We start from the raw sequence: 18,196 nt of genomic DNA, 5'->3' as shown, positions 1-18,196 counted from the left end.
TCATACGAAACCCCTATTTCCCACCCCAAAGTCAATACTTTTGTAAAGCCACCTTTTGCTGCAATTACAGCTGCAAGTCTCTTGGGGTATGTCTCTATTAGCTTAGCACATTTAGCCACTGGGATTTTTGCCCATTCCTCAAGGCAAAACTGCTCCAACTCCTTTAAGTTAGATGGGTTGCGTTGGTGCAATCTTCAAGTTATGCCACAGATTCACAATTGGATTGAGGTCTGGGCTATGACTAGGCCATTCCAAGACATTTAAATGTTTCCCTTTAAACCACTCCAGTGTAGCTTTAGCAGTATGTTTAGGGTCATTGTCCTGCTGGAACATGAACCTTCGTTCCAGTCTCAAACCTCTGGGCGACAGGTTTTTCTCCAGAATTGCCCTGTATTTAGTGCCATCCATCTTTCCTTCAATCCTGACGAGCTTTCCTGTCCCTGCAGATGAAAAATATCCCCACAGCATGATGCTGCCACCACCATGCTTCACTGTAGGAATGGTGTTCTCAGGGTGTTGGGTTTGCGCCACACATGGCATTTCCCATGATGGCCAAAAAGTTCAATTTTAGTCTCATCTGAACAGACGACCTTCTTCCATGTGTTTGGGGATCTGCCACATGTTGCTGGGCAAACTCCAAATGTGTTTTCTTAAGCAATGTTTTTTTTCTGGCCACTCTTCCATAAAGCCCCAGTCTGTGGAGTGTACGGCTTAAAGTGGTCCTATGGACAGATACTCCCATCTCCGCTGTGGATCTTTGCAACTCCTTCAGTGTTATCTTTGGTGTCTTTGTTGCATCTCTGATTAATGCCCTCCTTGCCTGGTCTGTGAGTTTTGGTGGGCGGCCTTCTCTTGTCAGGTTTGTAGTGGTGCCATATTCCTTCCATTTTGCTATAATGGATTTAATGGTGCTTTATGCAATCTTCAAAGTTTGGGATATTTTTTAATCATCCAACCCTGATCTATACAGCAACACAACTTTGTCTCTGACCTGTTCGGAGTAGGGATGGCGAAAACTAAAAAAAATCTTGACCGACCACCGAGCCTCATTAGCCGGTTAAAGTCGGTTAACCTATGAGTTTAAAATTCTAGAATTGGAATTATTACAGGGATGCAAACGGCGCGCCTTTTGGCGGATGCCGCCCTCTCCACGGCTGAATCGCGCAGATCCGACCTTCCTTTCCCAAGGGGGGGCGTTGGAGCGTCCGACCACAACTTCATCAAAGCAAATTCTGCATATAAGCAAATGCCGCCACAGTCCACGAAACACAGGAAGTACAAGCACGAGAAGAAAACAGCAAATCAGAAAGCCGCACGCCCGCGCAAAATTTAATGTGCACATTCTGATCTACTGATTGCGCAGCTTCCGCACAAACGCGCGCAGCCCCCCGATCCACTGCCCTCCTTTCACACCCCCCACATCTCATGGACTGCAACGGCACCTGCCTATTTAGTAATTTTAATACAGAATCCACCTTGAAATTACAATCGGACACTCCAACGCCCCCCCAAAAAAACCCAAACGGATCTGCGCGATTAAAAAAAAAAAAGTCGGCATCTGCGCCTTTAGTTTGTGTGGAGAGATATGATCTGCAATAACATGCATTGTTGGCTACAGACTGAAACATACTTTCAGAATGCACTGGCCAAGGCAGGACTAAACTCCATGTGCCTTCTAATAATTTAAAAAAAAAACAATAGGGGCGGCACGGTGGTGTAGTGGTTAGCGCTGTCGCCTCACAGCAAGAAGGTCCTGGGTTCGAGCCCCATGGCCGGCGAGGGCCTTTCTGTGTGGAGTTTGCATGTTCTCCCCATGTCCGTGTGGGTTTCCTCCGGGTGCTCCGGTTTCCCCCACAGTCCAAAGACATGCAGCTTAGGTTAACTGGTGACTCTAAATTGAGCGTAGGTGTGAATGTGAGTGTGAATGGTTGTCTGTGTCTATGTGTCAGCCCTGTGATGACCTGGCGACTTGTCCAGGGTGTACCCCGCCTTTCGCCCGTAGTCAGCTGGGATAGGCTCCAGCTTGCCTGCGACCCTGTAGAAGGATAAAGCGGCTAGAGATAACGAGATAACGAACGAAAAAAACAATAGTAATTTGTAAGCTAAAAAGCCGGTGTCTACACTTTTCTTTCACCGAGTGGCAGCTGGGCGGGACATGACTGAATGGGTGTTTTTGATTTGTCAGCTGTCTTTAACTGGGGCGGGACATGACTGAATGGGTGTTTCTGATTTGTCAGCTGTCCGCTCCAAAATCGGCAGCTTCAAAACGGTTGATTTTTTTTTAACCGACAACCAAAAAAAATTAACCGGTTGACGTTGATTCGGTCAACCACCGGTCAAACGGTCATCGGTTAACATCCCTAGTTCGGAGTGCTCCTTGGTTCTCATGTTGCTTGCTTAGTAGTGTTGCAGAGTCAGGGTCCTTCCAGAACAGGTTGATTTATACAGACATCATGTGACAGACCATGTGACACTTTGATTGCACACAGATGGATCTTAATCGACTAATTATCTGACTTATGAAGTGAATTGGTTGGACCGGCTCTTATTTAGGGGTTTCGTATGAAAGGGGGTGAATACCTGTGCACACTCCAGATTTCTGTTTTTTCATCTTAATTATTGTTTGTGTCACACTAAAACAACAATTTGCACATTTATAGTTGTAGGCATGTTGTGTAAATCAAATGGTGCTAACCCTCCAAAAATCCATTAAATTCCAGCTTGTAATGTGACAAAACAAGACAAACAGCAAGGGGGTGAGTACTTTTGCAAGACACTGTAACCATTCACTACTTCATGATATCACTGACTGAATAATTTCTAACTTCCTTAGTAATATTTGTCTCTTTTTTGTTAACAAGTACTGTGTAAGTCATATAGTCCACTACTTTTTAAGACACTGCACAGGATAGGTTCTAAATCCTTCTAAAAGCACAGGGCTACATAATGTGTAATATTTGATCGACATGAAATGTGGTGCACACAATGATTTACTACTTAATCTTCAAACAAAGCTGTGCGCTATCAGCACTTCAGGCCTCTACGAAGCTGTTTTTCTACAAAAGGCTAACATTGACACCCTGTGGCCATTTAACAGGAGGTGAAGTACTGCTAATATTGACAGGCATGGTATCACATGTACCACATTCTTTTTTTGTTTACAAAGCCAGTCCTGAACAGGAATTAAGCAACAATATAATGATTTTTGTTTGTTTGTTTGGGGGGGGATAAACAGTGCCTGATATCATACTGTACATTGCCCTGAAGGTTAGTGCTTTATGATTAGCAAATTATAATAACAGTAGGATGTTGTGATGTATTGCTTTTCACACCATGTACATGTTCACATCTGTGGTTCAAAATATGTGTAGCGTGTGTTTTAAACAGGGTGTCAACACCTGCCTACTCTCCATATGACATCCGTTGCATTGAGACAAAGATGTGATTCTATCTGAAGGACACCTCATCCGACAGGCATTTAGCTGGAGTTTTGCTCCTCCTCATGCCTTAAGCTAGACACACACAGGTATATTTAACGTGCTTGGACAAGTTAGTCACACTTTGGATAAAAGTTGGCCCCATGCATGATCTAGGATGAGCTTTCCTTCAACAAATCCTGTTGTTCGGTTAAACCACAAAAGTACTCAGGTAAGACTAAAAAGGGTATGCGCAAGTCAAACTGTCTTTACTGTCCTCTCATCATTGATTAAATATACAGTGGGATGAAATATTGTGTCTCTAGGCCACGTTACAACATTCAATACAGAGGTGCTGTACAATCTGATATAAAAAGTTAATACTAGAAAAACGAAAGAACCACGCTGAACAAAAATATAGTTTTTATTGTCTTTTTTTTTAAATCCACACTTATGTTAGCATTAGGGTTGAAGTTATATTTACAGAAATGTACTATAGTTATAGTTACTGGTGCTTCATGGTAAATATAGTACTTCATAGAATCTATGCTGAGGAGATGTTTAATAATGATGCTGACACAGTTTCAGTATGACTTATATCTTATGACAACAATCATGGTCATGGTCATAATAGTGAACATGACATGATCATTACCATGTTTTTATTTATGGTACTTATTTTTGTTACTCTTATATCAGCACTATAGTTAGAAGAAGAAGAAGAAGAAGAAGAAGCAGCCTTTGTCACATGCACACTCAAGCACAGTGAAATTTGTCCTCTGTATTTAACCCATCTGAAGCAGTGAACACACGCATGCACACACACAAGTGAGCAATGAGCACACACACATACCCGGAGCAGTGGGCAGCTATGCTAGAACACCCAGGGAGCAGTTGGGGGTTAGGTGGCTTGCTCAAGGGCACTTCAGCCCATGTTAACCTAACCGCATGTCTTTTGACTGTAGGGGAAACCAGAGCACCCAGAGGAAACCCACGCAGAGAACATGCAAACTCCACACAGAAAGGCCCCTGTTGGGCATTGGACTCGAACCCAGAACCTTCTTGAGGCAACAGTGCTAACCACTACACCACCGTTTGTTAATATACTATGGTTGAAAAACATGAATTGCTTGATGTCTGATATAGAAGAAAAACAGTTGATTTTTTCCTCAGGTTACCATGATCAAGACTTGTACAATTATAAACAAATTAACAAAACATTTTTTTTTCTATTTCAACTACATTATACACTCACTGGCCACTTTAATAGGAACTTGTTCTTGATTCTAAGATTCCTGTTCTTGGCTGGCAGGAGTGGAACCCAATGTGGTCTTCTGCTGTTGCATGCTGAGATGCTTTTCTGCTCACCACGGTTGTAAAGAGTGATTTTATGAGTTATTATATTCTTCCTGGCAGCTCAAAACAATTTGGCCATTTTCCTCTGACCTCTCTTATCAACAAGGCGTTTGTTTCCACCCACAGAACTGTCGCTCACTCTGTTTTTGCACCATTCTTTGTAAACTCTAGAGACTGTTGTGTGTGAAAACCCCAGGAGATCAGCAGTTTCTGAAATATTCAAACCAGTCCATTTGGCACCAACGCCCATGCCACAGTGAAAGTCACACTTTGAGATCACAATTTTTTCCCGTTCTGATGTTTGAAGTGAACATTAATGGAAGCTCTTGATTTGTACCTGCATGATTTTATGCCTTGTGTTGCTGTCAAGAGACTGGCTAATTAGATAACTGCATAAAACAGCAGGTGTATGGGTGTTCCTAATAAAGTGGCCAGTGAGTGTATTATCACTGTAAAGCCTTGTTTGTGTATTAAGTAAGGAATTACACACGACAGACCGGGTTGTTGTGATATGGCCCAACATGAAGTGGAAGTGGATTATTTTCATCAAACATGATGGTCTGAAGGGCGGCAGGGTGGTACAGTGGTTCTCACTGTCACCTCACAGCAAGAAGGTTCTAGGTTCAAATCTTGCAGCTAATCGGGGCCTTTCTGCGCTGAGTTTGCATGTTCTCCCTGTGCCTGTGTGGGTTTCGTCCCAGAGTCCAAAGACATATGGATTAGGTCGACTGGCTATTCTAAAATTGCCCATAGGTATGAATGGTCGTTTGTCTCTGTGTTAGCCATGTGACAAATTTGGCAACCTGACAAGGGTGTACCCTGCCTCTCACCCGAAGTCAGCTGAGATTGGCTCCAACTTCCTCCGTGACCTTGATGGATAAAAGGAATAGATAATGGATGGATGGAAATTTCTGTCATATCTGATCCACATGTCTTTGGACTGTGGGAGGAAACTGGAGCAAACCACGCAAGCACAGGGAGAACAAGAAAACTCCACACAGAAAGGCAAGCCCCAGTCGGCCGTGAGGTTGGAACCCAAAATCTGCTTGCTGTGAGGCAATAGTGATGCACACCACATGACAGAAAATGAAAATCTAAAATTCACGCTTGAGCTGACACGCTCCACTGAATTAGTGCTTTTAAGCATACAAAATGAGGGTTATGGCTCCAGGTTTTGTGCAAGGTTACATTCTTACAAATTACACCATTCTATACCAATGTAGCTGATGTACTGAATATTTAAAAGCTTTTTACTCAGGAAGTCTGTCAAAAGCATCAATGCAACCCTTCTTCTTGTGGAGTCAAACATGAACCAATGAGGACTGCCTGTGAAAAAAAAGCAGCCATATTACTACGCTCGCAGTTGATTTGATTTTTCTTTCGTTCACTCCATCACTGTCTATTGTTTTCATATATCTCTTTCTACACATCCATCACTTCCCCTTCATGAAAGGATGAGGGGGTAGGGGAACAGATGAGGAGGCTGAAGCCTGTAATTTGGCCTTGGTGTGGTCAAATTAACTATGGCCAGTAAACATGTGGTATCCTTCTAATAACATACAGTATGCCATTAGGGATTAACATGCTCCTTGTCACCTGACACTGTGATGGTATTAGGTGGCAATGAGCATGTTAATCCATTATGGCATTCTTTCTTCTTCTAGGACCTCTTCTCAAAGCACATATTAAAACATACCAAGAAAATCTCTTTACATGTGTGAAGATCTTGTATGAGGGTATGAGCTTGTGGCAGATCATGTGACCCAACTCTCTCAATTGATTTGTTTGCAATAACAATCAATGTCTATTATTAATAACATAATAACTATATAATATATGTATAACATATTAATATTATTAATAACAATCTATGCGCCTCAGAAGCATAGGCACCCCATTAAAATTGTATGTTTCCTTCTTCCTACTATTATTAGGGGACCAAGCACCAAATTATATGCTCATTGCCAGAAACAGTTTAGGACCAAGCAGAGAAGTTGCATAGGTGCTCTATTGCGTATTATTATCTCATCTCATCTCATTATCTCTAGCTGCTTTATCCTGTTCTACAGGGTCGCAGGCAAGCTGGAGCCTATCCCAGCTGACTACGGGCGAAAGGCGGGGTACACCCTGGACAAGTCGCCAGCTCATCACAGGGCTGACACATAGACACACGCAACCATTCACACTCACACCTACGGTCAATTTAGAGTCACCAGTTAACCTAACCTGCATGTCTTTGGACTGTGGGGGAAACCGGAGCACCCAGAGGAAACCCACGCGGACACGGGGAGAACATGCAAACTCCACACAGAAAGGCCCTCGCCGGCCAAGGAGCTCGAACCCGGACCTTCTTGCTGTGAGGCGACAGCGCTAACCACTACACCACCGTGCCGCCCTCTATTATTATTATTATTATTATTATTATTATTATGAAAAATCTAAAAACATCTGTTATTTTTAGATCAGGGTGAAGCACACTTAAGATTCATAGTGATGTGATAAATTAAAAGACTTATCCCCTTGTATGGCTTTCTGTATTAATTAAGGAGCTCTAGTTTTCTGTAATAGGATACTTTAAAAAGTCATGTAGACAAGATGCTGTTTCAGTAAGATGCAGAAAATGCCTGACGGGGAGACTTACAGATCAAGGCAGAGCCTCTTTAAAATAGAGAGCCCGGCAATGCAGAGAACCCACACAAGCATCCACTGAATGTATGCATAAATTACTCTTTCAGGCAAGGGTTTTTCTGGGGAGGAGTGTCCCAGTGACAGCAGTCTACCACCAACACAGATACACAAAGACACACAGCAAAAAGCCCCTCAGTCACAGAGGACAAGCAAGGTATTCTTCTCACTGAAAGCATCCGTCATCACCAAGCTCTCCGTTTACCTCAGCCAACCTGCAGGCAATGCCAAGTCTGGCCATTCAACTGCCAATTAACCAGTCTCAGGACCAGCTACACCACCTGTGCCAAACTACCAACAGTCTGGGTATTTTCAGACTGATCTTGGACCAGTCAACAATAATCAAATTGTAATATAATTATTTAATAATAATCATTTTTAAAAATCCCTCAATACTGAAACTCTGTATTGAGAAATTACTGTATTGTTATTTCTGAGTCTTTTCCCAAGAAGTGTTTTAAATTAATCAGTGAAGAAATGTTGAAAAAGAAAGGAAGAAATGTCTTAAACAAGATATACATACATACATACATACATACATACATACATTATCCATAACCACTTGTCCTGTGCAGGATCGCGGGCAAGCTGGAGACTATCCCAGCTGACTATGGGCGAGAGGCGGGGTACACCCTGGACAAGTCACCAGATCATCACAGGCCCGACACACAGAGACAAACAACCATTCACACTCACATTCAAAGCTATGGTCAGTTTAGAGCCACCAGCCTAACTTGCATGTCTTTGGATTGTGGGGGAAACCAGAGCACCCAGAGGAAACCCACGCGGACATGGGTAGAACATGCAAACTCCACACAGAAAGCCCCTGTTGGCCACTGGGCTCGAACCCAGAACCTTCTTGCTGTGAGGCGACAGTGCTAAGCACTATACTACCGTGCTGCCCTATATATATAGTGTATGTGTGTGTTTGTGTGTGTGTGCTAACCAGGATTATTTCAAGAGCCAACAATATTAAACACTATCTTGTATCTAAATAAATTACATGGAGTCATAGTAACTAAAAAACACTTAAGCAAATGGTCTGCAAGCAGAAATTTCTTTCAAATTTAATTTGTATTCTGATTTTTTTAAGTAGGCGGCACGGTGGTGTAGTGGTTAGCGCTGTCGCCTCACAGCAAGAAGGTCCTGGGTTCGAGCCCCGGGGCCGGCGAGGGCCTTTCTGTGTGGAGTTTGCATGTTCTCCCCGTGTCCGCGTGGGTTTCCTCCGGGTGCTCCGGTTTCCCCCACAGTCCAAAGACATGCAGTTAGGTTAACTGGTGACTCTAAATTGACCGTAGGTGTGAATGTGAGTGTGAATGGTTGTCTATGTGTCAGCCCTGTGATGACCTGGCGACTTGTCCAGGGTGTACCCCGCCTTTCGCCCGTAGTCAGCTGGGATAGGCTCCAGCTTGCCTGCGACCCTGTAGAAGGATAAAGCGGCTAGAGATAATGAGATGAGATGAGATGAGATTTTTTTAAGTATCAGCCAAGTACAGTAAACTACCCTCTGCATTCCAATAGTGATTTATTTCTGATATTTTACTATAACAATCTTTATATTAAAGGTGCAATGTGTTTCAATTTGGCCACCTGGCAAATTCATCCTCCACACTCTAAACAAACAGGGGGAGGTACACTACCGTTCAAAAGTTTGTGGTCACCCAGACAATTTTGTGTTTTCCATGAAAAGTCACACTTTTTTATTTACCACCATAAGTTGTAAAATTAATAGAAAATATAGTCAAGACATTTTTCTGGCCATTTTGAGCATTTAATCGACCCCACAAATGTGATGCTCCAGAAACTCAATCTGCTCAAAGGAAGGTCAGTTTTATAGCTTCTCATCTCATCTCATTATCTCTAGCCGCTTTATCCTTCTACAGGGTCGCAGGCAAGCTGGAGCCTATCCCAGCTGACTACGGGCGAAAGGTGGGGTACACCCTGGACAAGTCGCCAGGTCATCACAGGGCTGACACATAGACACAGACAACCATTCACACTCACACCTATGGTCAATTTAGAGTCACCAGTTAACCTAACCTGCACGTCTTTGGACTGTGGGGGAAACCGGAGCACCCGGAGGAAACCCACGCGGACACGGGGAGAACATGCAAACTCCGCACAGAAAGGTCCTTGCCGGCCCCGGGGCTCGAACCCAGGACCTTCTTGCTGTGAGGCGACAGCGCTAACCACTACACCACCGTGCCGCCTTTTATAGCTTCTCTAAAGAGCTAAACTGTTTTCAGCTGTGCTAACATGATTGTACAAGGGTTTTCTAATCATCCATTAGCCTTCTGAGGCAATGAGCAAACACATTGTACCATTAGAACACTGGAGTGATAGTTGCTGGAAATGGGCCTCTATACACCTATGGAGATATTGCACCAAAAACCAGACATTTGCGGCTAGAATAGTCATTTACCACATTAGCAATGTATAGAGTGTATTTCTGATTAGTTTAAAGTGATCTTCATTGAAAAGAACAGTGCTTTTTTTTTTCAAAAATAAGGAAATTTCAAAGTGACCCCAAACTTTTGAACGGTAGTGTATATCACCAGAAAGTAGGGGTGTCTACCCCGATCATAAGAAATAAGGAAACGCACAGTTTTATACGGTTCCTCCTCCCCTTCCCTTCAAACACATCACCACCACTCTCATAGAATTATCACTTACTGCCTAAAGCGTAAAGCTATTTTAGATTAGCCACTACTGGATTCATACAATCTAACTTTAGAGTCATCAGTTATTAAAAAAATTAAAAAAAAATAAGCCAACTACTAACTAACAGCAGAGCAAAAATACACAAATATGTTATCATGCTAACACAGCAACAGAATAAGGTTAGCTGTGATATAAACATTATATATAGTAGCTGTCAAAACAAAATCCAAACAAGAAGACAGAGTCATCTATATCCCCCGCCCTATATACCAACTATATACTAAGTTTCAAGATATTATTTGTCACATTTTTCAAGTTCTGCTGCAGAAAACCAACTGTACCTTTTTACACTGACCTCAGCAGCCCATGGCATAAGCCCACCAGACCTTTGGTCCATGTGAGCTAAAAATTAATTTTTTTCACATTTCTTAGTATCAAAAGGCACATATACACTACTTAATCAACACATATACCAATTTCCAAGACCATACCACTCATAGTTTTCAAGTTCTGCTCTGGAAACAAAACCTACCCCTAAGACTAACCTGAGAGACTAAGTCTGAAATTGTTTCCATGGAAACATGAAAAATTTTAATTTCTCAAATTTCTCGTTAACATGTATACCAACTTTCAAATCTGCATCATGAATAGTTTTGGATATATGCTCCGGAAACGAACATTGCTCTTAGAAACGAACATTGCTCTTAGAAACTAAGTCAAAATCTATTTTTTATGTAAAAATTTGAAAAATACTTTGTTTTTTCAAAAATCTAAAATAGCAAAAGGCACCAGTTCACATGTTGCTTGAAATGTATACAAAGTTTCATGAAGATACCTTCAGTAGTTTTAAAGATATGGCCTGGAAACGAAAACGTGACTGGATGAACAGCCGGATGGACGGACAGACAGACAGAACCTGTTTCTAAAAGGCGCATCTACATCACCTTGTTAACATGTATACCAAGTTTCAAATCCATATCATGAATAATTTTGGATTATGCTCCGGAAACGAACATTGCTCTTAGAAACTAAGTCAAAATCTATTTTTCATGTAAAAATTTCAAAAATACTTTTTTTCAAAAACCTAAAATAGCAAAAGGCACCAGTTCACATGTTGCTTGATATGTATACAAAGTTTCATTAAGATATCTTTAGTAGTTTTGAAGATATGCCCCCAAAACGAAAACATGACCAGACAGACGGACGGAACCCGTTTCTATATCCCCCGACAAACTTTGTTTGGGCGGGGGATAATTAAACACATTTAATCCAATGTTTTATATTTGTTAAGACATGTATAATAGGTATTTTATAATCATCTTCCTGTGTCATTAATATTTATGATTTTGTATCAATGTTGTTGAGAAGTGGAATATTTAACGGCCAAGATATTATTTTATTCCTGCAACCTACCTGCTGTTAGTTGCTACAATTCACCATTTTCGTGAAGACCTTCTGCCCATCATCTGAGACAAATCAACATCTATCATCTCCCAGTCCTTTTAATTGACACTGGTCTGTATTTAATATAACGATTAATCACTATATGGTTCAGCATATTTAAAGCAGATGTGGAAAAAAAACATATCTTCCATAAAGAGACATGCTGCTGATTTTTACTGCTCAGTTCCCAAGGGAAAACTGTGCAGAAAGAAATCTGCTAATAAGACTAATTAAGAGCTTCCTGTTCCAATCTAAACACAATTTAGTGACTCCCCTGTTCAAAGATTCTTGATCCAACTAGCGGGTTAATAACAAGGCTTAGTATGCTTAGTAAACACATTAGTAGTGGACTATGATGTTCTAAGACTGGAATCCAAGATCCCTATTTAGTGGTGTATCCATGGGGTATAAGTGAAAGACACTTGCACTATATTACCAAAAGAACGTGGAGACCTGACAATGACCTCATATGCAGGGGCAGATCCAGGAAAGGGAGGCTGACAACCCAGTAAGGCTGCACATCCAGGGGCCACCAGAGGCCCCCGGAAGCTCTGCAGTTTTTAAATGCCTGGAAATGCATTTTGAGCTGTCAGAGACATGTAAATGCTTGCCCCCAAAATGGCACGTGTACCATGCACATACACAGGGTATAGTGAGTACAGGAATACCCTATTAATGAATACGAGCAGTAGCCAGACAGCCAACCCGTGTGTGTGTGCAGTAAGCCTGCATCTTATCATTTTGGCTTGTGAGCATGCGTATTAACCATACCATAAACAAAAAATGATGGCGCACACCCTTTACATGTAGTCTACAGTGCAGTCCAGGAATACAGTATGTTATTATGTAGATGCACGACGTTCCCATCCCCTGTTAAAATCCAACAGGACTCACCCAGCTTGCTTTTCACTGCATTCATGTCACGCGCGAAAAAAACCTAAACGATAGGACCTATTATTAAATATTAATTTATACCATAAACTCTTCAGCTCAATCCCACATAATGATTTATTTTGTTTATTTTTTTAAACCTTATTAATTAAATGAAAAACAGTGGGCATATCTCAGTATCTGCAATACTAAAACTATATTTTTTTGGACTGGGGGGCACATGCCAGGTCCCCCCCCCCATCCGTGCCAGATATGTGGGCCTTCCCTAAACTTTTGCCACAAATTTGGAGGCACATGATAATCTAGAATGTCTTTGCAAGCTGTAGCATTATGACTTCCCTTCACTGGAACATGTTCCAACATGACAACATCCATTTGCATGGCTCAAAGTGAGATCAAGGAAGACATGTTTTGCCAAGTTTGGTTTAGAAGCACACAATTGGCCAGCACAGAACCCTGACCTCAACCCCACTGAATGCCTTTAGGATGAACTGGAACACCAACTGTGCCCCAACCCTCTTCACCCAACATCAGTGCCTGACCTCACTAATGCTCTTGTGGCCGAACGAGTCATATAATAACAGTGTAGACTCTACAGAACGGCATGGTGATGTCAGGGTCCCAGGTTCTGTGCAGGGTTTTGCATGTTTTCCCCATGTCCGTGTGCATTTGCTCCAAGTTTTCTGGTTTCCTTCCACCTCCCAAAAACATGCCAGTAAGTGGACTGGCTATGCTAAAATGATCACCTACTATGGACCATCCATCCAGGGTGTACCCAGGGTCTCATCTACTTAGTATTCCTGGGAAAGACTACAAACACAGTTGCTCCAAAGATTCTAATCCTCAGTACTGACCAAAATACCTACAATGTGAAAAGGATGATTTAGGTCAATGATGGGATGGTGAATAGGGTAGCGAGGCAGCTGCTACCCTGTGCCAACTAGTGTTTTGGTGTGAACTAGTCAGGTTGAGAGGATCAGTGGTAGTAATTTGGCTCAAATGGTCTCAGTGGTCATGCCCTTATCACTGTTATCAACAGAACTGGGATCAAATGGTGACAAACAGTAAGGTGACAACAGCACAAAAACCAATATTGGAATCTTACAACCCCGATTCCCAAAAAGTTGGGACAAAGTACAAATTGTAAATAAAAATGGAATGCAATGATGTGGAGGTTTCAAAATTCCATATTTGACGCGGTACGCGGTGGTCCGGACTACCGTTGTGGTCCGGACCACGCAGTTTTCAGGTGTGGTCCGGACCACCAAGTTCAGAAGACAAATAAAAAGTTATTTTTCACTTCCCTCGTGGCAGCTCCCGCTTTTTTACATGCGTTAGAACTGGTATCTTTTATTGCGCGTGTGTTTTACGCATGCATTTCTCTTCCGGTTTGAGAAAAAATAACAAATGATGTACGACTTTGTAAAAAAACTCGTATTAAATGACAAACACAGTATGATTTTGGTAAGTTTTTATTTATATCGTAATATAATACAGCATACGGTGAACCGGACCACAATCCAGGAAAAATAATTAATTAATGCCCTCGTTTTGTATGGAAAATACGGTGATCCGGACCACCGCGTACCGCGTCATTTTATTCAGAATAGAACATAGATGACATATCAAATGTTTAAACTGAGAAAATGTATCATTTAAAGAGAAAAATTAGGTGATTTTTAAATTTCATGACAACAACACATCTCAAAAAAGTTGGGACAAGGCCATGTTTACCACTGTGAGACATCCCCTTTTCTCTTTACAACAGTCTGTAAACGTCTGGGGACTGAGGAGACAAGTTGCTCAAGTTTAGGGATAGGAATGTTAACCCATTCTTGTCTAATGTAGGATTCTAGTTGCTCAACTGTCTTAGGTCTTTTTTGTCATATCTTCCGTTTTATGATGCGCCAAATGTTTTCTATGGGTGAAAGATCTGGACTGCAGGCTGGCCAGTTCAGTACCTGGACCCTTCTTCTACGCAGCCATGATGCTGTAATTGATGCAGTATGTGGTCTGGCATTGTCACATTGGAAAATGCAAGGTCTTCCCTGAAAGAGATGTCGTCTGGATGGGAGCATATGTTGCTCTAGAACCTGGATATACCTTTCAGCATTGATGGTGTCTTTCCAGATGTGTAAGCTGCCCATGCCACACGCACTAATGCAACCCCATACCATCAGAGATTCAGGCTTCTGAACTGAGCGCTGATAACAACTTGGGTCGTCCTTCTCCTCTTTAGTCCGAATGACACGGCATCCCTGATTTCCATAAAGAACTTCAAATTCTGATTCGTCTGACCACAGAACAGTTTTCCACTTTGCCACAGTCCATTTTAAATGAGCTTTGGCCCAGAGAAGACGTCTGCACTTCTGGATCATGTTTAGATACGGCTTCTTCTTTGAACTATAGAGTTTTAGCTGGCAACAGCGGATGGCATGGTGAATTGTGTTCACAGATAATGTTCTCTGGAAATATTCCTGAGCCCATTTTGTGATTTCCAATACAGAAGCATGCCTGTATGTGATGCAGTGCCGTCTAAGGGCCCAAAGATCACGGGCACCCAGTATGGTTTTCCGGCCTTGACCCTTACGTACAGAGATTCTTCCAGATTCTCTGAATCTTTTGATGATATTATGCACTGTAGATGATGATATGTTCAAACTCTTTGCAATTTTACACTGTTGAACTCCTTTCTGATATTGCTCCACTATTTGTCGGCGCAGAATTAGGGGGATTGGTGATCCTCTTCCCATCTTTACTTCTGTGAGCCGCTGCCACTCCAAGATGCTCTTTTTATACCCAGTCATGTTAATGACCTATTGCCAATTGACCTAATGAGTTGTAATTTGGTCCTCCAGCTGTTCCTTTTTTGTACCTTTAACTTTTCCAGCCTCTTATTGCCCCGTCCCAACTTTTTTGAGATGTGTTGCTGTCATGAAATTTCAAATGAGCCAATATTTGGCATGAAATTTCAAAATGTCTCACTTTCGACATTTGATATGTTGTCTATGTTCTATTGTGAATACAATATCAGTTTTTGAGATTTGTAAATTATTGCATTCCATTTTTATTTACAATTTGTACTTTGTCCCAACTTTTTTGGAATCGGGGTTGTAGATCACAGATTTAAAAAAAAAAAAGTGCTTAAAGAGTTAGCACTCTGAAGCCAGTGATCTAATCTCAAACAAAAGCTTGAAAGTGTTTAATGGTTCACAATTTTCTCTTGCCACATAATTCCTGGCTATAACTAAAATAGTGTGTGTTTGTTGTAGCTGCACTGACAGAATAGATAGTCTCATAACCTGGAGGTCTTGGATTCAGTCCTCACTGGGGCACTTGGAAGCTTTGCTGCAAATATCTGAGTGACAGAAATGAGTCAGCAGGAAGGAACTGATCAGTGTACCCTTGGGCAAAACTCGATGCTCATTCGAAGATTTGTCTTGCTGTAGTAACAACAAAATTACAAGGAAAACTGCAGGGATTGCTTTATCCTAGCTTTTTCCCAAGGTGAGCAGCAAGAGCAAGTGGCCAGCATTTATTAACAGCTCACAACTAGCACTTCCTATCATATAATAAACACAATCCACATGCAATAGGGTCATATATTATGATTCATTTGTTATTTGGAGCTGCATTTATTACTACTGTGTGGTTGGTGTTTTCTTTAATTGAGAACATGAGACGGTGCCTATGGACATCATGTCTATAGCACATTACAACTCACATGCACTTCATCATACATGGTTTACCTTCATGTTCCAGCCAACAGCACTGTTTATATTTCTTTGGAGTAATAAAGTAGAGGTCTGTCATTTGTGGTACCTCTGCCACTTTCTCCTTGCTTCTATGGCTAATAACCATCCACCCACCACCAACTAGCATCCTATCATTTCGCGTAAACTAAATATAACAAATAATCAGGTCGAAATGTGACACTCCTTCATGATTTTGAGATTCATAAAAATCAAAATTATGAGCGTGTATAACTTCAGGGGAAAAAAAATCATTGGTTTGTGCTAATGACAGGTTTAAAAGCAGACTGCTGGGAGCTCAGCGGTTTACAGGAACGATGTCGCACTGCTGAGTCTGGCAGAATCTCTATGAGTTGTTGTTCCCAGCATCAGAGCATCATCATTCAAGCTTATACACCTGGCTGCGCTGTCTGAAGCTGCATGACTCAAATAAATCACCTGCATTGTGCAGTAGACTTGTGATGCGTTCTGTGATTATGGTGTATGATTCAACCACCAGAACCGACTTTAGAGATAACCATAGCTATTTCAGCCCTGTTATCAAGTAGAGCTTAAGAGACACCTTCTGTTTAAGAAGATGCCTCTCAGGTGATATCATTTGCTCTGGCCAATCCAGTCTTTGAGGCTCTCCAAGGCAGTCTGTGATTTTGTTTTTGTTCTGCTCCTGCCCCCAACATAACTGACTTATGTAGTCAGTGTGTGTTCCTATAGTCCTTGACTACCTGGTACAGGTGATCTACGTAGGAGCGAGAATAGGACCAAATTTGGACCAAAAACAGAACTATGAAACTGTATCAGACTAAAGATTCCCAGGCTGTGAGAGTGAGGCAAATTGGGAACATCTGTTTCAGAAACTGAATTGTTAATTTGTTATAGAGTTGCATTGGTGGCATGAAAACATCACTGTCTAGACATCTCACAAATCCACATCATCGTGGATGAGAAAAGGAGAAAGGACAAAATAACGTGTTCACCCAATAAAAGTAACACAGTAGTCCTTGCTCTTTTTCTAAAAAGCAAAAGAAAGAGATCCTACCTTTCTGAAAGGTTTTCCCTGCATTCGTTTTCCTCACGATGTAGTTTCTTGTCTGTCTCCCTCTCTTCCTGTATGAGAATGTGGTGTGGCTCAACTAACGGAGGTGGGAGTGGGGGGGGGGGATAAGAAAGAAAAAGAGAGTGGGTGAGCAAGCAGAAGAATCGAAAGCAGAGAAGGAGAAACATGAAACCACCAATGACCCTCAAACAATCAATCCCCCCCTCTCTTTCCCGCTATTTTCCCCTTCCAGTCTCCAGATCCCTCGTAGGCTGCAAGAGTGGGGACAGACAGATTTGTTTCAGTCTAGATCGAGAGGAAAACGAGGAAATTTGATGAATGGGAAACATGTAGCCACAAAGACTGCGAGTAAAAATATGACCCATGAAATGGGTTTCCTTTTTTAAAATGCACGGGAAATTACAAGCAGGACTGCGGTGCTTTTTATTATTCCAACCTCAAGTTCTTCCAAAGTAAGCAGAGAGAAACTACCAATGCTGAATAACAGAGGGAGAAAGAATGAAAACCTAACACAGGTGGATGGAAGCAAACGTTGCTTAAGTCCATGGGAAAATTTTTTTTGTTTTTTTGCTTTTTTTGTCATGGCACAATAGGTGACAGTTAAAGCACAGATCACATGTCACTCCTGAATATTTTCATTTTTTTTCTCTTCACATGCCGAGACATGAATTTGCAATCACACAGGGGCTTAGTTCAAAACATACCTAGCTTGTTTTCTCTGCAAGTTCTACGCCAAAACATTAGACTGGAATACGTTTACAAAATCATCCTGGACATCTGATGCCAATGGACGATGAAACAACATTTGAAAGTGTGTTTATACTGAGAGGAAAGCATGCACTCAGGTTACTCACCTAACAAATACACTGCATGGCATTATGTATGCTGAACAAGCCTCATTTGCTAGTATAGTCATGAGACTTCAACAATTTACTCCT

General features: G+C 41.7%; 1 protein-coding gene across 4 annotated transcripts in view; it reads right to left on the bottom strand.

The window, feature by feature from the left end:
• The window catches only part of plekha6 (pleckstrin homology domain containing, family A member 6), a 182,183-nt gene extending 164,433 nt beyond the window's left edge, over positions 1-17,750 (bottom strand). For 3 of the 4 annotated variants that reach the window (XM_060910804.1, XM_060910805.1, XM_060910806.1), the window contains exon 1: positions 17,241-17,749. In XM_060910804.1, the coding sequence (XP_060766787.1) occupies positions 17,241-17,425 (185 nt within the window). In that variant the 5' untranslated portion in view covers positions 17,426-17,749. Of the gene's footprint in view, positions 1-17,240 lie in introns of all 4 variants that reach the window. The other variant, XM_060910803.1, reaches the window with a different exon arrangement.
• Positions 17,751-18,196: the final 446 nt, after the last annotated feature.

The sequence above is a fragment of the Neoarius graeffei genome, chromosome 26 (assembly GCF_027579695.1).
Source record: "Neoarius graeffei isolate fNeoGra1 chromosome 26, fNeoGra1.pri, whole genome shotgun sequence".
Classification (NCBI taxonomy): Eukaryota; Metazoa; Chordata; class Actinopteri; order Siluriformes; family Ariidae; genus Neoarius; species Neoarius graeffei.
Note: the sequence above shows the minus strand (reverse complement) of the source record. Positions and strands in the feature narration are given on the sequence as shown.